The 24,069-nt window shown below is 38.4% G+C and overlaps 1 protein-coding gene across 7 annotated transcripts in view; it reads right to left on the bottom strand.

The window, feature by feature from the left end:
* Positions 1–24,069, bottom strand: part of METTL8 (methyltransferase 8, methylcytidine) — an 86,249-nt gene that overhangs the window by 11,894 nt on the left and 50,286 nt on the right. For all 7 annotated transcript variants that reach the window (XM_047772864.1, XM_047772862.1, XM_047772866.1 and 4 more), the window contains 3 exons: positions 15,061–15,152; positions 3,062–3,429; positions 1,408–1,457 (listed from right to left, as the gene is read on the bottom strand). In XM_047772864.1, the coding sequence (XP_047628820.1) occupies positions 1,408–1,457; positions 3,062–3,429; positions 15,061–15,152 (510 nt within the window). The remainder of the gene's footprint in view (positions 1–1,407; positions 1,458–3,061; positions 3,430–15,060; positions 15,153–24,069) is intronic.

Raw genomic sequence — 24,069 nt, forward strand, 5'->3', positions numbered from 1 at the left:
AATCCATTGAATGCTTTTACATTTTCACAATGTACATTTTTTTCTGAATGCTTTTACATTTCACAATGTACATTTTTTTAATAAGGAAATCTTTTTTTTTGGCCAGGCCTGTGTCATATGGAAGTTCTTGGGCCAGGGATGGAACCCACACCACAGCAGCAACCCAAGCTGCTGCAGTGACAATGCTAGATACTTAACCTGCTGCATCACAAGAGAATTCCGTCCCATCATGGCTCAGTGGTTAACGAATCTGACTAGGAACCATGAGGTTGTGGGTTCGATCCCTGGCCTTGCTCAGTGGGTTAAGGATCCGGCGTTGCCTTGAGCTGTGGTGTGGGTTGCAGATGCAGCTCAGATCCTGCGTTACTGTGGCTGTGGGTGTAGGCTGGCAGCTACCGCTCTGATTTGACCCCTAGCCTGGGAACCTCCATGTGCTGCGGGAGTGGCCCTAGAAATGGCAAAAAGACAAAAAAACAAAACAAAACAAAACAAAAGAGGACTCCAAAAAGGCATTCTTAAATTTACAAATATGCGTAGTGAAAAGACTGAAAGAAACAATAATAAAAATTCTGTCAGCAGTTATGTTATGATGTGGGAAGAATGGGTTAGGCCCCCCTGCCCCCGACCTTTCACCTAATGGACATGTTCTATGATGTGCTTATGTTTATTTTGTCACGGAAAAATAATGGGAAAGCTACTGTGTAAACTTAAAAAAAAAAAGAATAGGTCCTGACAGACCAGCCATAGGTCAAATGTGCTGAAGTTTATTGAGGTGTGTCTTCCTTGTTACCTAGTAAAATGCATAGGTGAGGTGGTGAACAGGAAGGGCAGGTCAGGAGAACATCTCTGTTCCTATCAGCCACTTCTGCATTTTTGAATCTTAGGATTAAGTGCTATAATTCCAAATAATTTCAAGTCTACAGTCATTTGATACAGGAAGTTTTTATACCAGTGTGACTCCAAAAGTCATGTCAAATAAAATGAGTATAAAGTGAGTATAATGCTTACTCCAAATAAAGCGTAAACTCTAAACTCAATTCTCTATGTGTAAGACGATACCTAAGCATCCTGGAGGAGCAAATAAATCTCTGAAGTTCAGCAATTCCCAGCTTAGCAGAAGGATCAAATCTCTTGCTCTTTTCTTATTCCCTTATCCACACAAACATAAGCTGAAAAAATGACTTTAACTCATGGTGGACAAGCCATGCCTGTAAAATATTATTTTCAGAGTAATTCCCAGTTCACATGAAATTAGACCCTAAGACTTCTTTTGAAATTTACTTTAGTCATTGTTTACATGGGAACAAGAGCACTACAGGCATATAGAGGACAACATTTTTCCAGAATTTCTCCACATCTCATATATATATGTAAAATCTTGTAGGAAAAAACTCTAGTAAAACTCACTGCAGAGTGTTCAGAATTGGAAAAACACTATTCCCAGCACCACAGCCAACCTAAAATCAAAAAATAAACAAATAAGAAAAAAAGTTAAATTTTCTTCACCCATGTCAGATTTTTAATTAAAAAAACCCTAAAAGATATTTACTGGCTCTCTGGGTATAGTTTTCAAAATTCAAAAGCAATGGAATAAATCACAAGAATAATACGTACTGAGAAATTATTTGACTATGGAAATATTTAAAATTTTTATACATCCAAACCCCAAAATAAACCAAATTAAAAGGTGACCAACACACTGAAAAAAAATCTGCATTAAATATGATTCAAAGAGCTCATTTAAAAAAAAAACTGATAAAGGAAATAAACAGAAGACAAAAGAAATGTAAATGGCTTCTAAACATTTGAAGAACTATGTGACGTATTCAACAATCAGAGAAATGCAAATTGAAACAAGGTATAATTCTTGTCTAACAAAGCAGAAAGCACTAAAATAAGACTATTCCAATCAATGAGGGTATGATGAAAAAGACCTACATTTGCTATGAATGGGTATCAGTACAATTTCTTACAAAGCAGTTTGGCAATATATTTTAACAGTATTAAAAGTTTTAATAAATTATGAACTAGTAAATTTGAACCCAAATAATAAAGGAAAATGCAGAAAAGTCTATACTCAAAGACATTTGCTGTAGAAAACCTGAAAACAATTCGAATGCCCAGTCAAGTAAAAACAGATAAGAAGAATTACAGTACTCCACACAGTAAAGTATTTTGCAGCCATGAAAATGTTTATAGAGAATTTTTAAAGATAGAAAGAAAATTGCTTATAATATTAAAAAGAAACAAAGCAAAACCCCAAAATGCAGGTACAGCACAGCTCAACTATGTAACACAGTATAAATAAAAGGAGAAAAAGTCAGTTACATATTAACAATGGTTAAATCCCTTGTTTATAGGATCGTAGATAATTTTATTATTTCTCTTCCCTACTCTTTTAACAAATTCTCTGTGATCAATATACACTACCTTTATGATCAGAAGGAAAAGCTTTTTTTTTTTTTTTTTTTTTTTTTTGGTCTCTGCCATTTCTTGGGCTGCTCTCGCAGCATATGGAGGTTCCCAGGCTAGGGGTCCAATTGGAGTTGTAGCCACTGGCCTATGCCACAGCCACAGCAACGCGGGATCCGAGCTGTGCCTGCAACCTACACCACAGCTCAAGGCAATGCCGGATCCTTAACCCACTGAACAAGGCCAGGGATCGAACCTGCAACCTCATGGTTCCTAGTCGGATTCGTTAACCACTGCGCCACGACGGGAGCTCCAGCTTTGTTTTTTTAAAAAAGAAAATCCAGGTCTACATAGCAAATCATATACCTCACTTATTTCTATCTCACCTAAGAAGTAAGAGTTAGAAATTAAAGCCAAAACTTTATTGATATTTAAAACTGCCTTTAAGTTAGAAATTAAAAGCCAAGTTAGAAAAAAATTTACAACTACAAATCAAAACCTAAGATATAAATCCCCTAAATAATTTTTATGTACAAAAGTATATGAACACTTAGTTAGACTTGATCATTTTCCCCCTAAAAAAAATGGATTGTTAATGAAGTAATATGGAATGTTACATTAAAAAAATGTTGCCGCTGTGGTACAGTACCTCTAGGATTCTGAAAGTGGCATTGCTACCAGGAAACAATTCAGTCTTCGAAGGTCCTTTTCTGTGTTCTTTAGAATCTAGGTTGGAAAAATCAGATCCTGCTTTGCTTTGACCATCAGATAAGCCAGAATTTTTTTTATAATTTTTTTCTTCAGGCACAGTAGTGCAGTACATTCTTGAGAAACAATTTGGAGCATTCATTTTTACATGATCCTGTGGTAATTCTTTCGTCTTCTCTTCAGTATTTTGATTGATTGGAAGAATTTCAGGAAATTCCCTCAATAGCCAATTACGATCTTTGAAAAACTTATTCTTATGAATCTTGTAAAATGTGTCCCAATATTTACTAGCTTCATTTTCATACTTAACTAAAATAAAGGGAAAAAAAGATTTATTTTACTATAAATTATATTTACTGCTAGTAACTGTATTTTTTTTCTGGCTGCGCCCACAGCATACGTAAGCTTTTGGGCCAGGGATCAAACCTGTGTCACAGCAATAACCAGAGCCACTGCAGTGACAACAATGGATCTTGAACCCACTTCCTAATGGATACAAGCTGGGTTCATTACTGCTAAGCCACAAAGGAACTCCTACTAGTTACTATTTTAATAACTAAATACATTTAATAATTAAATATATTACATATACTGTTTATCATATAAAACAATTATATTTACTACTATTCATAATTTTTATCTTATTTAACCTCTTAAAGATTAAAACTACAGAGTATTAAAAAAAAACTAGAGTACTAATCCTTTTTTTTTTTTTTGTCTTTTTGCCTTTTCTTGAGCAGCTCCTGCAGCACATGGAGGTTCCCAGGCTAGGGGTCGAATCGGAGATGTAGCCGCTGGTCTACACCAGAGCCACAGCAATGCGGGATCCAAGCCATGTTTGTGACCCACACCACAGCTCAAGGCAACGCTGGATCGTTAACCCACTGAGCAAGGCCAGGGATCGAACCTGTAACCTCATGGTTCCTAGTTGGATTCGTTAACCACTGAGCCACGACGGGAACTCCCTTAATCCTCTTAAAATGTGTCAATGTGTGGGGTATTTAGGACTACATCTGTAAATTTGCTTCTGTCTTTATAGTTTAGCCAATAAATTTTTGTGAGGAATATAATCATAGCAAACTACTTTCTACAGTCTAATCCTGGAATCTTAGTAATCAATTTTTTTTTTTTTTTGTCTATCTTTTCTAGGGCCGCACCCGCAGCATATGGAGATTCCCAGGCTAGGGGTTGAATCGGAGCTGTAGCTGCTGGCCTATGCCACAGCCACAGCAACACAGGATCCAAGCCGCATCTGTGACCTACATCACAGCTCAGGGCAACGCCAGATCCTTAACCCACTGAGCAAGGCCAGGGATCAAACCCGCAACCTCATGGTTCCTGGTTGGATTCGTTAAACACTGAGCCAGGACGGGAACTCCAATAATCAAATTTTATCAGTAATCCCCAAGGCTTTTTATTGCCTTAGACAAAGGATACCTCATCTTTTTTGTCTCTGTAAATGCAGTTTCAACATGACAAATGCCTGTGCAAACTGGTAAGCAGACACAAAACTGGAATTATAAATGACATAATCTTAGAGGAGTTTCCATTGTGGTTCAGTGATAATGAACCTGACTAGTATCTGTGAGGACGCAGATTCGATCCCTGGCCCTGCTTTGAGCGTTAAGGCTACAGTGTGAGCTGTGGTGTACGTTGCAGGGTCAGCTTGGATCTGGCATTGCTGTGGCTGTGGCGTGGGCTGGTAGCTGCAGCTCCAACTGGAGCCCTAGCCTAGGAACTTACATATGCTGCAGGTGCAGCCCTATAAATTAATAAATAGATAGATAGATAAATGACACAATCTTAGAGTTAGAATAGCCCACTGATATAATCTATTCCAACACTCTTGTTTCATATCTGAAGAAAGGACAGCACAAAGAGATGAGCCCACTTGTTCCAGGTCCTGGAGCCCTGTCACAACAGAACCAGGACCACGTATCCTGACTCCTGAAATCTAGGGGCCATCCCCATAACTCCATTCTTCCCTCACCTCCAGAGGCATCTCTTCTTACTGACACTTCCTAGTATGAAGCCTGAAGAGAATTTCTAATGCATTTTTTAAAAAGATATGCATTTTGTGATGTCATTCCTTAGATTACCCTGGGTCCCACCATCAGGGTTAGGTCCACAGTATCAGAACTTCAAGTAGTTCTTAGCTTTCTGCCTCTATCTCTAGCTTAAATTAATAAAATCATTAATTCACTCACTCTCTCACTCATTCATTCAACAAACATTTACTGGATACTAATATATACCAGGCCTAATCCCTGGGTTAAGAATTACTTTCACCCAGCAGTTCCTGTCGTGGCTCAGTGGTTAACGAATCCGACTAGGAACCATGAGGTTGCAGGTTCGGTCCCTGCCCTTGCTCAGTGGGTTAACGATCTGGCGTTGCCTTGAGCTGTGGTGTAGGTTGCAGACGCGGCTCAGATCCCACATTGCTCTGGCTCTGGTGCAGGCCAGCAGCTACAGCTCCAATTTGACCCCTAGCCTGGGAACCTCCATATGCTGCAAGAGCGGCCCAAGAAAATGGCAGAAAGATAAAAAAAAAAAAAAAACAACTTTCACCCAGTGTAGGCACAGGACATTTTTTTAAGTTTTATTGAAATATAGTTTATTTACAATATTGTGATCATTTCTTCTGTACAACAAAGTGATTCAGTTATACATATACATATACACATATCCATTCTTTTTCAGATTCTTTTGCCACATAGATTATCACAGAATGCTGGGTAGAGTTCCCTGTGCTATACCATAGTTCCATATACTACAGTGTGCATATGCTAATCCCAAACTTGACACAGGACGTTTTTAAAGTGCCTTCAAGAAAACAAAAGCAAAAACAAAACTTCCATTGATATAGAGTAATTTCTAAGACTTAATGTTAGGTGAGAAAGCAAAGTGTAAAACATTATGTATATGATGCAACCATTTGTTAGAACAAAAAGAAAAAGAATATATGTGTGGACATTCACATAAAAACAGTCATGTATGTATGTATATACACATATTTGCTGGTATATGGACAGAATACTTCTGAAAGGATAGTCACATAATTACTAATACAGGTTGCCTCTAAAGAGTCGAACTGAGTGACTGGGTACCAGGGTTTGAGGAAGAATTTTCATTTGAATTTTGATCCATGTGAAATTATTATTTATTTCAAATATAAACCACAACTGAAACCAATAGTCTCGTTTCTTTCATAATTTTAAAGAAGCCCCTACCCTCAGAATAAGCAGTTCATCTCTGTTAGAGAACCCCGTCCTGAAGCCCTTATAGTTTTCCCTTTCTTTCCACTTTAATCTTTATGGCCTTGTATCATGGACCTCCACCCATGTGGCCACAAGACTTCCTTCCCATCCAGGCTGAACTGTATCTGGCAGCAGGACAGCTATAAAGACAGAAACTCCCATCTGCATTTAAAGTCTGAGAAATGAAAGCATATTTTTGTAACAAAAGAATTATGTGATGCTGAAGAACAAAACACACTCACATCTGCCCTAATGGGAGGAAGCCTATTTTTGGTAATCTAAAAATATTGTCTATCTTTAATATAGTTCTATCTCTACTTTAAAAAATTGGAGTGTACCTGATATACTATGTAAGAAAACAAAACCACATTCTAACTCAGGAGGAATTAGGAAACTGTCAAGTTTCCCCAAGGTCTTCTTATACCGTCTCATCTTCCTTTTACTTTTAAAAACTCTATTTGTAACTTACTCTACGGTGGTAAAAGATTTTTCTGCTTAATAAAAAGCAACCACCTAAGAAGACCTATATTTAGTCAAATCTCTATTATCTGAGTTTCCAATACCAAGCTACTTGTGAAGTGAGTTTGAACCTAACTATCAGTAACTAGAAAGTAATACTATACCTTGATGATTTTGAGGAAATATTCCCCTAAGAATTAATGGAGGGGAAGGAGGGATAGACAGTAGGAACAAACAGCAGGGGAGTAACTTGAAAGGAAAGATGTTCATAACAGTGCTATTTATAATAAGAAAAAGTGGAAATAACTCAAACAGCCAACAACATAGGAATGACCAAGTGAACCATGCATGTCAAAACAAGAGTAATCTTACATAGCAACTAAAAGAATAATAATATTGAGAGAAAACAGCCACACAGAATGGTCTATACAGTGATTGCAAATCTAAAATTTATTTTATTGTCATTTGTAACAATCAGATGAAAACCTGCAGTGATGGTGACAATTTAACAATTTTGAGGTCTGTCTTTTGCAAAGTTTTGGCTATATCTTACACAAAGATAAAGAATCAGGATTGAATTCTTCATTCTACTTGCCTGAAGAGCTTCTTCATTTGATGGGGTAGTTGAATTAGAGTATCTCTATGTTCAAGCTCTAAAAAGTCTATGTACTTTCATATTAAATCCCGTGAATTTATGAACATTAAACATTATCAGTTCTACAAACTGCAAAATCTTGGATCAGATTGCTATCATAAAAATGAGCCTCTACTACTGTTTTAATTTCTACAGTTCATAAAGAAAATGAATCTGCAGTGAGGTGACTGGGATCTGCTTCAGATACCAAATATATCAAGCACCTAAATTCAACCCTAGGCTGTCCAATCTTTAAAAAGGATCTGGTTACTATTAGGAGACAACAGTCAAGTTCTGCGAGTATACACACTTTCAAGTCTTTTTCAAGTATTTCCCACTCAGGAATTAGGAGGGAAAAAAACCAAACAAGTCCATAAATCATTATACCAACAACAGCAGCATTAAAAATAACAATAGCATGCACTAAGTGTTTATTTTGTGCCAGGCATGTCCAATGCTTTACTTTTTCCCATTCAGTCCTAATAATACCTCTCAGATAGACATATTATTTTGATTTACAGACAAAGAAGTTCACGGTCAGAGAAGATAAAAAATTTGCCCAAGGTCATCCAGCAGAGCCAGGACTTGAACCAAGTCTTTCTGACTTCATGCTCTTAACTATTATACTATATTGCCTTCCTAGGACAAAAACCAAGATTAACCCCCTCCAAAATACCTCTGAAAATACTGTTTTCCTAATTCTATCTTTTCCTCTCGTTATGAAGCATCAAGTTGAAATTACAACCTTAGTGTGACTTATAATTAGTATAAACAAATAGTAAAAATAATGCTGACTGGAGTGGACCTACATAAAAAACAGATCAGAAATACAGAATGAAGAATTCCCATCGTGGCTCAGTGGTTAACGAATCCGACTAGGAACCATGAAGTTTTGGGTTCGATCCCTGGCCTTGCTCAGTGGGTTAAGGATCCGGCATTGCCTTGAGCTGTGGTGTAGGTTGCAGACGTGGCTGTGGCTCAGATCCCATGTTGCTGTGGCTCTGGCGTAGGCCGGCAGCTACAGCTCCAATTTGACCCCTAGCCTGGGAACCTCCACATGCTGTGGGAGCGGCCCTAGAAAAGGCAAAAAAAAGAAAAGAAATACAGAATGAATTAAACCCGATTTGTGTTATATAAAATATAAACTATGCAAGGTTGCAGGATGAAATTATGACAAGCAATGGGAACATACAATGCTCTATGCAAATAGCTGGGTTTGTGGGACAGCAACAAAACAGAAACAAAACAGGATGGGCTGGGATAAAGGCAAAGGGACTGGAACTTTGTTTTGTCTTTCTTTTTAAAGTTGTGCTTTCAGCAGCACCTTCAATTAATGCTGGCAACTCCACACTTCCCAGTAAAATGTAACAGCTTCTGAGACTCCATGGAAGCTCAAACAAACTCATGATTATGGTTATGAGACAAGGTAAACACCTCTAGCATGATTTAATTTCCTGAACTGCAAGAGTATTTGTGATAACAGGGAAACTGAAAGAGTGACTTTCCTGACCATGAGTGAAAAATTGAGTTTAAACCTGCTGTTCACTCATCTCAAGTGCAGGCCATTATAATGATAAAAGAGTATAGTGTGGAGAAATCTGCTCTGTTTTCTCTTGTCCAACTGATTTTGTAAACAGGTATATTAATGATGAATTTTTCCTGGAGGAGCATTTTTTCCTTTTTCCTTTCCTAGTTTGCCAATTCAGAGTTAACTGCTCAACGGCAGTAAAAGGGATGTAGTGATTTGTTCACACACAGACAAATGAAGCGACTTCTCATTTATTTATTTATTAAATTCAATACTGCTGAGGGGAAGAAGGAATATGACACAGTAACCATATTTAAATATTCAGAACTCACCCTGAATCACACCGAATATCACAACTTAGAAATTGAATTAAACCATTTATATCTCTGACATCTATGATATGATTAATATGAATTATGAAAATTTATTCTAAGTTGCAATGTAACAAAAGGCAATTTAAAGTCATTTCTGCACATCAGTTACACAAATACCTGAGCTCTCAAAGTTGGAAATTTCCACATGACACTGTCTAATAAAAGAAAACTCCTGAAGTTATGAAATTTAAAGTATATTTCTAAGAGCACTGTATGAAATTTTAAACAACCAAAGCTGACCTATAATCAATTGCCCTAAACTTATCAGCACACAAAACACTTAGCTACTCTCTATTTTGTTTTTTCACACAGGACACCCTCAAATGCTAAAGTACCCACAAAGGAAGGTATAGTGGGATGGATTCTCTTACTATTCCCCTTGACATAGGTAACTCATTCTAGGTAGATGGTTATTTACAACAGTATTTTAAAGCAAACATAGCAGCTGCTTTTGTTATTAAGTTTTAGAAACCCATTACATTTGCTAAGTAACCAGCTGAGATATAACACACTGGAGATGTTTTTAGGAAATTATAAAATATAATCATGTTAACTCAAAAACTGCCAAATATATCTTTCTCATGTCTCTGCATTAACCTGCTCTAAAAAGAAACCTGAGCTATTATAAAATTTAAAATAAATTACCCAAAGGAAATGTGGAATTAAAAATCATTAATCTGGGCATCTAATTGAAAGAAATATTGCTAATCAGAGCTTGGATGCTATACATTTTAATCACAGATTGAAATATCAACCATTGTACAGCAAAAGACTGTCTCATTTGTGATGGATAGGTTCTTATTTTCAGAATTGTGAGGGTGTTTCCTGACTTCAGTTCTCACCAACAGCTGAGACAATAGGTGAGAAATGGGAAATGGGAGTGACAGGAGAGACTGACACACACAGAGACCAAAAGAAATGTGCCAGAGAGCTGGCCAGCCTGGAAGAACAACCTGTATTTCCTCCCAGCGGCACTAAAATAAGGAAGACAAAATCAATGAACAGTGGTCATGCCGTATACTAATCTACAAATGGAATACTACGATGGACGAAACTGGCTCTTGCAAAGATTTAGGACCCTGCTGGATAAGAAGAGATGGTAGTTAACAGGAGCACTGGGAGAAGAAACGGGTCAGAGCTTCCTCTGGGTTTTCACAATGTCTGGGAGTAGAGCTTTTAAGTGCATCTATTCACCCTGACCCATATTCATCAGATGTTAAGTATCAAATTAGAAGTCTCAACTAGGACTTCTGCAGACTAGCAGGCTGATCATCCCTGGCAGACATTGGACTGGGGGGGTGGGTAGATGTGTGCTCTCACTGTAATGTCCTGTTACTCAACATAGTTCCTGAGGACACAAATTTGCTTTCTTTGCCACCTTCACGGCAGCCTCAGTTGCTGCTCTGTGCAACCTTGCTTAAGGGTGAGGAAACAGGCATCCTCGTTGTGTGGTCCTCTCCTTGGAGCAGCCGTTCTCCAACATGCACGGCATGTATGAAGTCCACTGCACTGAGCAGTGCTAAGGCGGGACGCAGAGGGGACCCAGCAGAAGCCTTCATCCCTCTGAGTCATTCTGAAATGGACTCTTTTGTTCTGTGTCTCCAAGGCAGCCAGAAGGCTTGATCAGAAAGGAACTGGACATGCTAATAAGCAAACCAAATGCTTCAAAGCAATATCCTCAGTCCTCTCCAGCCTGCTTTTCCTGCTTCTATAGAAAGAGGCCAGTCACCACCTTTCTATTTCAGTCACATTATGGTTCTGTGGGAACTGTCATTTTTCCTTTACTGTGGTTTCCAAGGCCTGAAAATAACCTTCTCATTAGCTTCACTCAAGTTCATTGTTAACATAAATAGGCCAAAATAGGCAGCCATGTGCAAGAGCACTTAAAGGGAACATTATCAGCACTGCTCATCTATTTATGTTCTAAATAGAAATACTCAAAAGAGTATGGACAAAAAAATCCTGGGTTTTTCATATTCTCAGGAAATACACTGTGGATAATTTTTAACTTCCTGGAAAAGAATTAAGATGACTGATATCTTTTAATTCTCTTTAGGCCTGACTCTGTCACATCCAGGTGGCCACTAGCAGAAGCTTGAGTAATGTGGAAAATATGTCTGTGCAGCTGCTGGCAAAGAAGCAAAATTATACTTCCTCGGAAATAGTGTGACAGAGTTCCTGCAAAGGAATGCAATGTTGGCTGATTTGTAAGCAGAACTGCCACTGGTATGCACTCTCAAATCCAACCCCAACACTCCCTGGCCACATCCCACTCTGGGAGTGCATGGCTGGAGCTCATAAAAATAGAATGGTTCCACTGTGGATCAGGTGCTCTTCTTTCCTGTCCATCCTCCAGAACACATTCATGCTTAGGGTAAAGAAGGAAAACTAGTTCTGAGGGACAACAGATGATGCCAGAAGATAAGACAGGGCCACAGTGCCCACTTCACTGGGTAAGGGCAGCTAAGGAGGGCTGTCTCATTAGCTGTTTCAACAGCTACCTTTGCTTCAGAGTTTAGCTTCAATTGTAGACGAAAGTCACCCGAACAACAGTTAACTACCAGTGGGATTAGTGATTTTCACCACGCTTGGCTTGCACAGAAGAATGCGAATATCTTTCCCTGGGGAGTTTCAGAACAGCTGATCAATCTGGAAACAAAATTCTATTTCGTGGGTTGGCAAATTTTTTCTGTCAAGGGCCAGATAGTAAGAAGTCTGTGTGGGCTACATAAGGTCTCTGCTGCAACTATTCAACTCTATATAGCTCAAAAGCAGCCATAGGCAATGTTAGCAAGTGAGCATGTGTTCCAATAAAACTTTATTTATAAAAACAGGCAGTGGGCTGGATTTGGCCCCTAGCCATAGTTTGCTGCCTCTTGTTTTAACAGGCACACTGATATTGCTACAAGAGTGATTGAGAAATGATGATGGAAGTTCCCTGATGGCTCAGGGGGTTAAGGATATGGTGTTGTCACTGCTGTGGTGTGGGTTTGATACCTGGCCTGGGAATTTCTTTATGCTGCAGGCGCAACCAAAGGGGAGGTGGGAAAAAAAAATGAAAGAGAGAGAGAAATGATGATGACCAGGACCAAGTGTTCTGGCAAAACTAATCTATGGCATTAGGAGTCAGAATAGTGGTTGCTCTTTGTGGAATTTTAGGGGTTTGGGAAAATAATTGAAACGAAGCATGGTGAAGTTTCTGGGTTACTGATAATATTCTATTTCTTCATGTGGGTATTGGGAAAATTCACTGAGTTTTGTGAGAACTAGTTTATGAGTTGTGTTAATTTCTGTGTGTCTGGAACCTCAATAAACTGTTTTTTAAGGAGAAATCATTTAAGAAAAATAAGGTAGAAAATCCTCTCTAGAGAGTGGAGGGGTTGGGCCAACTGTCTGTGGGTTCCCAGCTATGCAGTGAGAAGGACAGAGGTCAAATTTTTTTCAGTGTGCTTTTTAAAAAAAATTGTGGTAAAAACCACATAACATAAAATTTACCATCTTAACCATTTTTAAATGAACAGTCCAGCAGAGTTAAAGTATATTTACATTGTTGAGGAACAGATGTCTGGAACTTTTTCATCCTGCAAATCCAAAACTCTACATTAAATAACAACTCTGTGTTTCCTCCACCCCTCAGCCTTTGTTAACCACCATTCTGCTTTCTGTTTCTATGAATCTGACTACTTTAGGTACCTCATGTAAGTGGAATCACAGAATTTGCCTTTTTGTGACTGGCTTATTTCCTTAACATAATGTCCTCAAGGTTCACTCAAATTACAGCATGGGACAGGGATTCCATTTCTTTTTATGGTTTAATAAAATTCCATATTAATAGACCATGTTTTGTTTTTTGTTTTTGTTTTTACAGCCACAACTGAGGCATATGGAAGTTTGCAGGCTAGGGGTTGAATTGGAGCTGCAGCTGCCACCTGCAGCTGCCATCACAGCCACAGCCACGCCGGATCTGAGCCCACTTCTGCAACTTACACCACAGCTTGTAGCAATACCAGACCCTTAACTTACTGAGCGAGGCCAGGGATCAAATCTGTACCCCCACAGACATGGTGTAAGGTTCATTTTTTTTTTCGACTTTTTGCCTTTTCTAGGGCTGCTCCCACGGCTTATGGAGGTTCCCAGACTAGGGGTCCAATCGGAGCTGTAGCCACCAGCCTACACCAGAGCCACAGCAATGCCAGATGTGAGCCACGTCTGTGACCTACACCACAGTTCATGGCAACGCCGGATCCTTAACCCACTGAGCAAGGCCAGGGATCAAACCTGCAACCTCATGGTTCCTAGTCAGATTCGTTAACCACTGTACCACGCCATGACGGGAACTCCCGTGTTGGGTTCTTAATGTGCTGAGCCACAACAGGAATCCCAACAGACCACATTTTGTTTATCAAGTTATGTTGGACATTTAGGTTGCTTCCACCTTTTGCCTATTGTGAAAGTTGTTGCTATGAACATTGGTGTGCAAATATAAATATGTCTTCAAGACCCTTTCGATTCTTCTGGTTGTATATTCAGAGGTGGAACTGCTACATCCTACGGTAGTTCCATTTTCAATTTTTGGAGGAAATTCCATACTGCTTTCAATAGAGAGTGTATACCCTTTTATAATTACACTGAGAGTGCATAAGGATTCCATTTCTTCACCTCTTCATGCACACTTATTGTTTTCTGGTTTTGTGAATGTAGCACAGACCAATTTTTTAGAAGTCCCTCCCCCCCCCTTTTTTGGGTCTTTTGTCCTTTTAGGGCCACACCCGCGGCATATGGAGGTTCCCAGGCTAGGGGTCCAATCGGAGCTGTAGCCACCAGCCTACACCACAGCCACAGCAACGCGGGATCCGAGCTGTCTGCGACCTACACCACAGCTCACAGCAACACTGGATCCTTAACCCACTGAGTGAGGCCAGAGATGGAACCCAAAACCTCATGATTCCTAGTCGGATTTGTTAACCACTGAGACACGACGGGAGCTCCCAGAAGCCATTTTTTGAAGGCTGGCAAAGCTGTACCCAAATTAAACTCTAAGTAGCAAAGGCCTCCAAAAAAAAGAACCTCAAATCCATATGGAAACTTTACATTCATCCTAAAAGACCAGCGACATTTTGATATGACTTTATCCTCTCAGCTCAAAGTTTCTGAATTGGTTGAATGATCCTAGTAGGTGAAATGTCTAACAGCATACTAAAAGATGCATAGCAAGAGAGAAAAATTTTAAATTATGTTTTGGAGTTCTCCTGTGACACAATGGATTAAGGATCCAGTGTTGTCACTGCAGCAGCTTGGGTCGCTGCTGTGGCACAGGTTCGATTCCTGGCCCAGGAACTTCCACATGCTGGATATAGCCAAAAAAACAAAACCAAATAGCAAAAAAAAAAAAAGTGTGTCTTCATATCTTGTTTGAAATGCCACCCTTATGTATCTCCCAGAGAAAGCAATAATATGACTATTGAAAGAGCAAGTCTAGGGTGAATTTATTTAATTAACTTTGGTCCCACTACACTGAAATAACTGGGAATTCTCCCAAAGGAACAAGTAGATTAGCACAGGGAGGAGCTAGAAACCCTCCAAAGTAGTGACACAAGCAGAAAGAAAAGAGACAAAGTTGCGAACTGAATCAGTGGAAGGTCAAACAGAAAAGCCAGGCTCCAGGTGTGACAACATGCAGTTGCCTACCTTGCTCTTCTAAAAGGACACGAACAGCTGAGTTTTCCTCCACTTTTTTTCTGGCTGCTGCTTCTTCTTCTTTTGACCACTGCATGTGATCCCTTTCAAAAAAAAATGAAGATCATAAAACATGCTTTATAACTGAAAAAGGCAGAAAAAGAGTGACAAGGGATATGTCTTTTATTCTAGATACAACAAAGACAAATGATACAAACAAATTCCATCTCAAATAAATATACTCTGTCCAATGTTCCTTCGGATGGTGCTGGTACAACCCTGGAACTCCTACGGTTCTGTTTAAAGCTTGTTTTGTTGCAAGCCCCAGCCACCTCTGGGAAATGATTGCTAAAGTTATGCTCCAGGAGGACCATGGTGTACGTTTATTTGGGTGCTGGCATGGTTTGCTGTTTCACACTAAGGCTAAATTTATTTACCTTTTTGTTAATTTATGAACAGGGCATTCTTTGATAGTTTTTTAATACTCCTTTTACACTTTTCTTATTAGCCGCCTTAATTTCTGTATATGAATTCATTTATATTTAAATGATAGACTATTTGATATAGCTTGTAAGGTCATCTTTCTAGGATCTGGCACTTTCTACATGTGTTTTCATTTTCCGAATTTACTCTATATGAAAGGATATTATTTTCTGCTACCAAAATTTCTTGGAATAGAAGAAACATCTTTATACAAAAAAAGGTTTTTTTTTTTTTTAGCGCGAGGCACATGGAAGTTCCCAGACTAGGGGTCGAATTGGAGCTGTAGCCGCCAGCCTACGCCACAGCCACAGCAACACCAGATCTGAGCCATGTCTGCAACCTACACCATATCTCACTGCAACGCCAGATCCCCAACCCACTGAGCCAGGCCGGGAATTGAACCCACATCCTCAGGGATCCTAGTCAGGTTTGTTAAGCACTGAGCCATGAAGGGAACTCCAAGGTTTTGTTTTTATAAAGTCTGCATTTCTTTTTTTCTAATAAGTAAAACTGTAAGTGAATGATGTAGTTTCCTGGAATAAACCATTTTTCTAAACAATAAAGAAACTGCATGCCCAAAAATTCAAGTCTGTTGCAGTGGCCTAGGAGCAATGAGTCCTAGACGAAGCTGGTAGCAATGGAAAACAGAAGCGCAGAGTGGAGGGAGACACACTATGAAAGAAAACAGTAGTTATGACCTAGAGATTAACTAGACGTTCGGGGGAGAAGAATAAGTCAAGAATAATTCCAAAGTCTTAAAACTGAGTATGAAGGAAAATGAGGGTAACAATGACAGAACAAGGAGTTGCTTTGGGTGGAATGATAATAAGCTTGCTACTATTTTAAGTCATGTTTATTCAATCAGATATGAAAGGGTATATTCCAGTAACCTGGCTATAAATATACCACTGAAAGGTGAGAAATTTTTTCTTTTAAGAAGGATGAAAACTGGTATATTGAAATTCCTAGGAAACGTATATCGTAATGCAAAAATCAGAGTTTCACAGATGAAATTTTAACTACCATTATTTCAAATAAAATGCAGTTATTTACAACCCAAATAAGGACTAAACAGCTTTGTCACTTGCTGTAATAAATGACATGAGAACAAATTCTTACTTTGACTTACTTTAATATATATGAGCAATCAAATACATAATTTGGAGCTGGTAACTACATTTTAATTCTGTACATATAAATATAGAGAGGATATTAATCATCATGTAACACTTATGACATTAAAGATAATAAACCATTTATTTAAAAAACAGTATTATTAAGACTGGGGACAAGTTTCTCATCTATAAATTTCTACAAAATATAAGAAGGAAAATAGAACAGTCCATTTCTCTGTAAAAAAAATCAAGCCTGAGACAAAGACAGTGAATGTGGTTTTTAGCTTTGAGCATTTGTTTTAAACTGTTAGTTTAACTTGCCTCTTCCTGAGTATTTAATAGATTGAGTTATTTCTTAAATTGTTTTAACTTCCTTACATTGTTTTTTATGTTGCTTCATTTTCTTAACTGCTAAGTAAGGAGAATATTATACCCTAGGCCCCTACAGAACAGATCTTCCACTGTACCGTTAAAGAATCCCCATAGAAATCTATAAAATGTTTCTACTGTATTTATGGGGACTTCCTCCAGACCTGCTGCTTTATGGCAGTTCTTTATATTAGAAGAGTCTGATTCATGCACACCAAAACCCAACAGACGGCAATAAAAGAATCACCCAGGTTTATAAGTAATAAATACAATTATAGTAGGATTCAAACACAGAGACAACTAACAAACAAACTGCAAAATAATCAGGTATTTAACAACAACTACCAGCACCACCGAAGGGAGAAAATGGTTCATATTGTTTGACTTGCAAATTGTACTTCTGGGAATTTATTGTAATGAAGCCACTAAAAAAGAAAAAGAGAGAGAGAGAAGTTCTATACAGAGAAGTATCTGTACAACAGTATTCACTGGAATATCAAATGTAACAATAGTAAAAAATTAGCAGCAACCTCAGTGATAAGAAATGGAAAAATTATAGTAACTCAAAGGAATATTATGTCAACATTTAAAATGGTAGATATGAAGGTTATGTAACAACATGGAAAAGTATGTATGAAATAGCATGAATAAAGCAGCAGATCCCCAAAGGCATATGTATTTTAATCACAACTATATAAAAGTATATATACACTAGGTGAGATTAAAAACAATTATATTAGAATAGTGGAATTAAGAGATAACTGCCTTAAAATTTCCCTAATATTGTAAAGCTGCTTCAACTAGAGATAATTTTTAAAAAATTATCTTTAATTAAAAAAACTATACTGTATGTTTAAGACATATAAAAACGGTCATTACAATTTTTATCATCCTTCTTATGGGAAAACCTAGCAATCTTTGTAATTAAAAAGAAGATATATTCTCTTGGAGTTCCTGTGGTGGCTCAGTGGTTAATGAATCCGACTAGGAACCATGAGGTTGAGGGTTCGATCCCTGGCCTCGCTCAGAGGGTTAAGGATCTGGCGTTGCCATGAGCCGTGCTGTAGGTCGCAGATGTGGCTTGAATCCTGCGTTGCTGTGGCTCTGGCGTAGGCTGCGGCTACAGCTCTGATTAGACTTCTAGCCTGGGAACCTCCATATGCCGTGGGAGCAGCCCTAGAAAAGGCAAAAAGACAAAAATATATATATATATATATATATTTCTTAAATAAGAGAATTGAAAAGAAAATACAAAATATTCTGAGTATTTTTCCTGAAAACTTGAATTTGAGAAAAAGAAATCCTATAAATAAAAGATAGCAGAGTTCCCTCGTGGCTCAGCAGATTAAGGATCTGGCATCGTCACTGATGTGGCTTTGATTATAGCTGTGGAGTGGATTTGAGCTCTGGCCCCAGAACTTCTGTATGCCTTGGGTGTGGCCAAAAAAATTTTAAAAACATTTTTTCGGGGCCACACCCATGGCACATGTAGGTTCCCAGGCTAGGGGCTGAATGGGAGCTACAGCTGCCAGCCTACACCACAGCCAAGCGTGCGGGCAAACCACATCACAGCTCATGGCAACAATGTATCCTTAACCCACTGAGTGAGGCCAGGGATTGAACCTGCGTCCTCATGGATACCAGCGGGGCTCGCCACCACTGAGCCACAACAGGAACTCCAAAAATTTTTTTAAAAATAAATAAAAGATAGGATTTTTAGCAAGAAATTTTCACAACATGGCTAGTAGAATTAAGTCATAAATCCTATGACTTTAATGTGTGTGTGTGTGTGTATATTTCATATTCCTTCCATGTGTATAGTGCAACTGGATGATGATTCCTTCCTTTAGCTTTAAATTCATGGCAATAAAAGTCTAACCAATTGTGTATTTGGTTTGATTTGGAAAAGTTAAACATACACACACACACCCCTTCTCCTCAGTTGTTTGGCTTGAGTACTAATATTTTTGAGAATCTTACAGATAGAAAATTCTGCTGAATGTGGTGCCACTTCCTATTATAATTTTTAACAATCAGATATAAACCAAAGCACCCACAGTGTAAGCTATGTGGCTAAAATATTTTTCTGTCTTTGTCATTTACTGTGTATGCAAAAGTGTCGTTAAAGAACAAAATTTAAAGACAAATGTAACAAATGTATTAGGAGACTAGGGTATTAAAAATAAAATATTCTTAGGTAAAGGGAATAAATAAAGTTTATTAGTTTCACCTTAAAACTATTTCAGTAATCTTTGGGAGTTCCCGTCGTGGCTCAGTGGTTAAGGAATCCGACTAGGAACCATGAGGTTGTGGGTTCGATCCCTGGCCTTGCTCAGAAGGTTAAGGATCTGGTGTTGCCGTGAGCTGTGGTGTAGGTCACAGACTCAGCTCAGATCCCGCGTTGCTGTGGCTCTGGTGAAGGCCGGCAGCTACAGCTCCAATTCGACCCCTAGCCTGGGAACCTCCATATGCCGCGGGAGCAGCCCTAGAAAAGGCAAAAAGACAAAAAAACAAACAAACAAACAAAAAAACAAACACTATTTCAATAATCTTTAATTCCATAAAAGAGTCATTTTAAAGTTACAATTACAGTAGTAACAGAAAATTTTAAAGAGAAAAAGTCTCACCCTAATCAATTAACAGTTCCCTTCCTGTATGGACACATATACACACAAAAAAAACATTCTTCTCTATAGTTACAAAATCTTCATAATTCTAACTTAAAACTGCCATATAGGACCTATGATTTGGGCCTAGAAATGGTCTTATCCTCCTGCATAAACAATAATAAAATAAAAGAGTATATGACACAACTGTTTTTAGGCACTGGAACAAAATTTAAAGACAAATTTAAATTTTCAGACAGCACAGGACCATGTTCCTTAAGAGAAACACAAGAGGCCAATCCTCACATTTACCCTGGCCTTCTAGACACGTTCTAGACTGTGGTGCAGAGGTGGAACTCGAGCAGAGCCTTGCTCTCTCACTGAGTAGCAGTGTTGTGAATTGAGAAGGCAGTGATCAGGCTTCAGAGTTGCTGAGATGGTGAGACTTTGTGCAGCAGAACACTGAAGAACAGGGGTGGCTGGACAAAGGGGAGGTCCCTGAAGTCTGCAGAGGCAGTGCCGTGCAGTGCTTGGAGATACTGGAGTTCTGGCTAAGCAGAATGGAGAGATCTCTCTGAACACTTTGAGTATTCAGTTAAGACCCCAGAAATGCCTTGCTATAGGAATAAGACTACCACACTAGACAGAACTAATATCAAAATAATCCCACCCTAACAATACCTAAAATTATACCTGACCTGACCAAGAAGATCTGACAATAATTTAACCGCTTGCCAGGAAAAAACTCAACACCTTTAAAGGAAGAAAAAAACATAATCCAGATTCCACATAAAATCTCACCTATAATGTCCACTGTACAATCAAAATTAGCATGTGAAGAAGCAGGAAAATGTGATCCCTAATTAAGAGAAAAGGCAGTCAACAAATATAGACTGTGAGAAAATCCAAATGCTAAAACTAATACACAAGGACTTTAAAACAGCTTTTAAAAATGTTTCAAGATTTAAAGGAAAAGTTGGACAGAGTAAATAAATAGATGGGGGACACCTTAGCAAAGAAATGCTAACTATTAAAAGGAAATTCTAGAACTTACCCATATGTAATATATAAAATAAAAAATTCATTGTGTAGGCTTAAAAGCTGATACTGCACAAAGAAAGGGTCAGTGAGGAGTTCCCACTATGGTGCAATGAGATCAATAGCATCTTGGGAGTGCTGGGACACAGGTTCAGTTCCCAGCCCGGCACAGTGGGTTAAGGATCATCACTGGGGCAGCTGTGGCTTAGATTGCAGCTATGGCTCAAATCTGATCCCTGGCCTGGGAACCCCATATGCCTTAGGGTGGCCAAAAAAGGAAAAAAAAAAGAAAGAAAAAAGTAAAGATGAGTGAACTTAATGATAGAGAAAATATCCAAACTGAAGAACAGAGAAACAGAGGATTGGAAAAAAAAGTACTAGTCTTGGTAAACTATGGGATAATACAAATTGGTCTAAGAAACACATAAATTGAAGTCCCAGAAATAGAGGAGGGGGTGGGGTGGGGAAAGAAACTGAAAAAATACTGGCTAAAAATTCTCCAAATTTTAAAAAAGTGCAATCAATAAATCCAGGAAGCACAGCAAACCTGAGGGAAGATAAATACACACAAAACTGCTAAAAATTAAAGCTAAAGAGAAATCTTAAAAGTGCTATTATTTATAATGGAAAAAGCAATGCAAATGACAGATGACTAATCAGAAAAAATGGAGGCCAGAACACAAAGAAATAACATCTTTAAAATGCTGAAAGAAAAAAAAAATGTCAACTTTGATTTCTATATGCAATTAAGATAACATTGAAAATTTTAAATAGTCATTTTCAGGTAAATAAAATCTGGGAGAGGCTATTATTAGCAGAGTCTACAAGAAATGTTAAAGAAGTTTCTTCAGACTAAAGAAAAGTGGTACCAGATAGACTCAGACCTGTAGAATGGAATAAAGAGACCAGAAGTGATAAATATGCAGCTACCAATAAAAGACAATCTTTTTTTAATGCTTTCTTAATTTCTTTTAAAAAAATCACTAACTATATACAACAAAAATAATAAGGAATTATAGAGCTTATAACATGTATAGAAGGAAATGATAGGACAACAATATAGCAAACACTGGATGAGTAAATGGTATCACAATATTATAAGGTTCTTACATTTTATATAATGTAGTACAATATTAATTCTAAGTAGACTGTATTAAGTTAAGGAAGCAAACTGTAAACTCTAGAACTGTGGTTCTCAAAGTATGATCCATCCACTCATTCAGTGTCCCACTAAGTCAAAGCTACTTTTGTTCTCCCTTTTTTTCAGCCCCACTTGCAGCATGTGGGAGTTCCTAGGCCAGGGGTCAAATCAGAGCTGCAGTTGGGGCCTATGCCACAGCCTCTGCAACACCAGGTCTGAGTCGGCAATGCTACATCCTTAACCCACTGAGCGAGGCCAGGGATCAAACCAGCATCGTCACAGAGACAATGTCAGGTCCTTACCCCACTACACCACCACAGGAACTCCTAAGTCAAAAGTATTTTCATGGGAGTTCCCTTGTGGGGCAGCAAGTTAAGGATCCAGAGTTGTAACTGCTGCAGTTCAGGTCACTGCTGTGGCACAGGTTCTAATCCCTGGTCCAGGAACTTCTGCATGCAGCAGTCACAACTAAAAAGAAAAAACTATTTTCATAATAATACTGTTAATTTGCCTTTTTCACTGTGTGACATTTGCCCTGATGGTATAAAAACAATGGTGGGTAAAACTGCAACTGCCCTAGGATGAACAAGGCAGTGGCATCAAAATATATAGATAATCTATAACTTAACGATGGTTCAATTTATGATTTTTTTTTTGTCTTTTTGCTATTTCTTGGGCCGCTCCTGCGGCATATGGAGGTTCCCAGGCTAGGGGTCCAGTCGGAGCTGTAGCCACTGGCCTATGCCAGAGCCACAGCAACACGGGATCCCAGCCGCGTCTGCAACCCACACCACACCTCACGGCAACGCCAGATCCTTTAACCCACTGAGCAAGGCCAGGGACCGAACCTGCAACCTCATGGTTCTTAGTCGGATTTGTTAACCACTGCGCCACGACAGGAACTCCAATTTATGATTTTTGACACTACGATGGTGTGAAAGTTCTATGCATTCATCAGAAACAGTACTTTGACTTTTGAATCTTGAACTTTTCCTGGGCTAATCATATGTGGTATAAGATGCTCTCATGATGCTGGGCATTGGCAGTGAGCTGTAGCTCCCAGTCAGCCAAGTGATCACAAGAAATATACCTGCAAACATTCTGTGTCCACCAACATTCTGTTTTTCATTTTTGGTACAGTCTTCAATAAACTACATGAGACATTCAACACTGTATTATAAAATAGGTGTGATATTAGATGACTCAGCCCAACTATGGGCTAATATTAAGTGATCTGAAATGATTTTTTTTTTTTTTTTTTTGCTTTTCAGGGCCGCACCTGCAGTATATGGAGGTTCCCAGGCTAGGGGTCCAATCGGAGCTATAGCCACCAGCCTGCACCGCAGCCACAGCAACACCAGATCCGAGCTGCATCTATGACCTACACCACAGCTTGTGGCAATGCCGGATCCTTACTTAACCCACTGAGCAAGGCCGGGGATCAAACCTGCATCCTCATGGATACTAACCATGTTCATTTCTGCTGAGCTACAATGGGAACTCCCTGAAATGCATTTTTGACTTTTAATATTTTCATCTTACACTGGATTTACTGAGATGTAACCCCACCGTGAGATGTGGAAGAGCTGTACTAGTAGGCATTAATTCTATGCTACCAGCCAGAGGATGATAAAGAATACACCAATTTTTATTTTAAAAATTTCAATTCACCGAAGAATCTGCTTGATGAAGTGGTATGCTATTTCACAAAATACTGACCCTGGGATACACTTATTTTTAATATTCTATAGGACAAAATAGGAGGCATGCAAAAAGCTGCATACTGAAATCTGATGACCAACTTATGGAAGAGCACTTGAATGACTGCATTGCGAACTGAACCATGTGCTTTTTTCATGGAATGCTATTTCTACTTGAAAGAGCAACTGTAGACAAAGTAATACTATTCAGACTTGGGCATACAACATCTCTTAAAAGAATAACAAAGTGAGCATAGCCCTTGAAGAAAAATAATGACAGTAATTGTTATCAAGGATAAATTTTGTGCTCTCGAACAAAAGTTAGAATTTTTAGTTTTGGAAAGTAGTGTCCACCATCATGAGCTGGATAGCTTCCTAATTATTATTTAGAGATTTTCCTGATGAGAATAATGGTAATATTAAAAATGTGATTTTTTTAATATTGTATAATGAAATGTGTCATTTGGATCTACATAAAATAAGGCACTAAACTTATTCATGTATGATGTTATAAAATTATGCATAGGTTAAAAAAAGATCCATCCAAAGTATAAGGTGTACAAATGGAT

Source organism: Phacochoerus africanus, chromosome 3 (assembly GCF_016906955.1).
Source record: "Phacochoerus africanus isolate WHEZ1 chromosome 3, ROS_Pafr_v1, whole genome shotgun sequence".
NCBI lineage: Eukaryota > Metazoa > Chordata > Mammalia > Artiodactyla > Suidae > Phacochoerus > Phacochoerus africanus.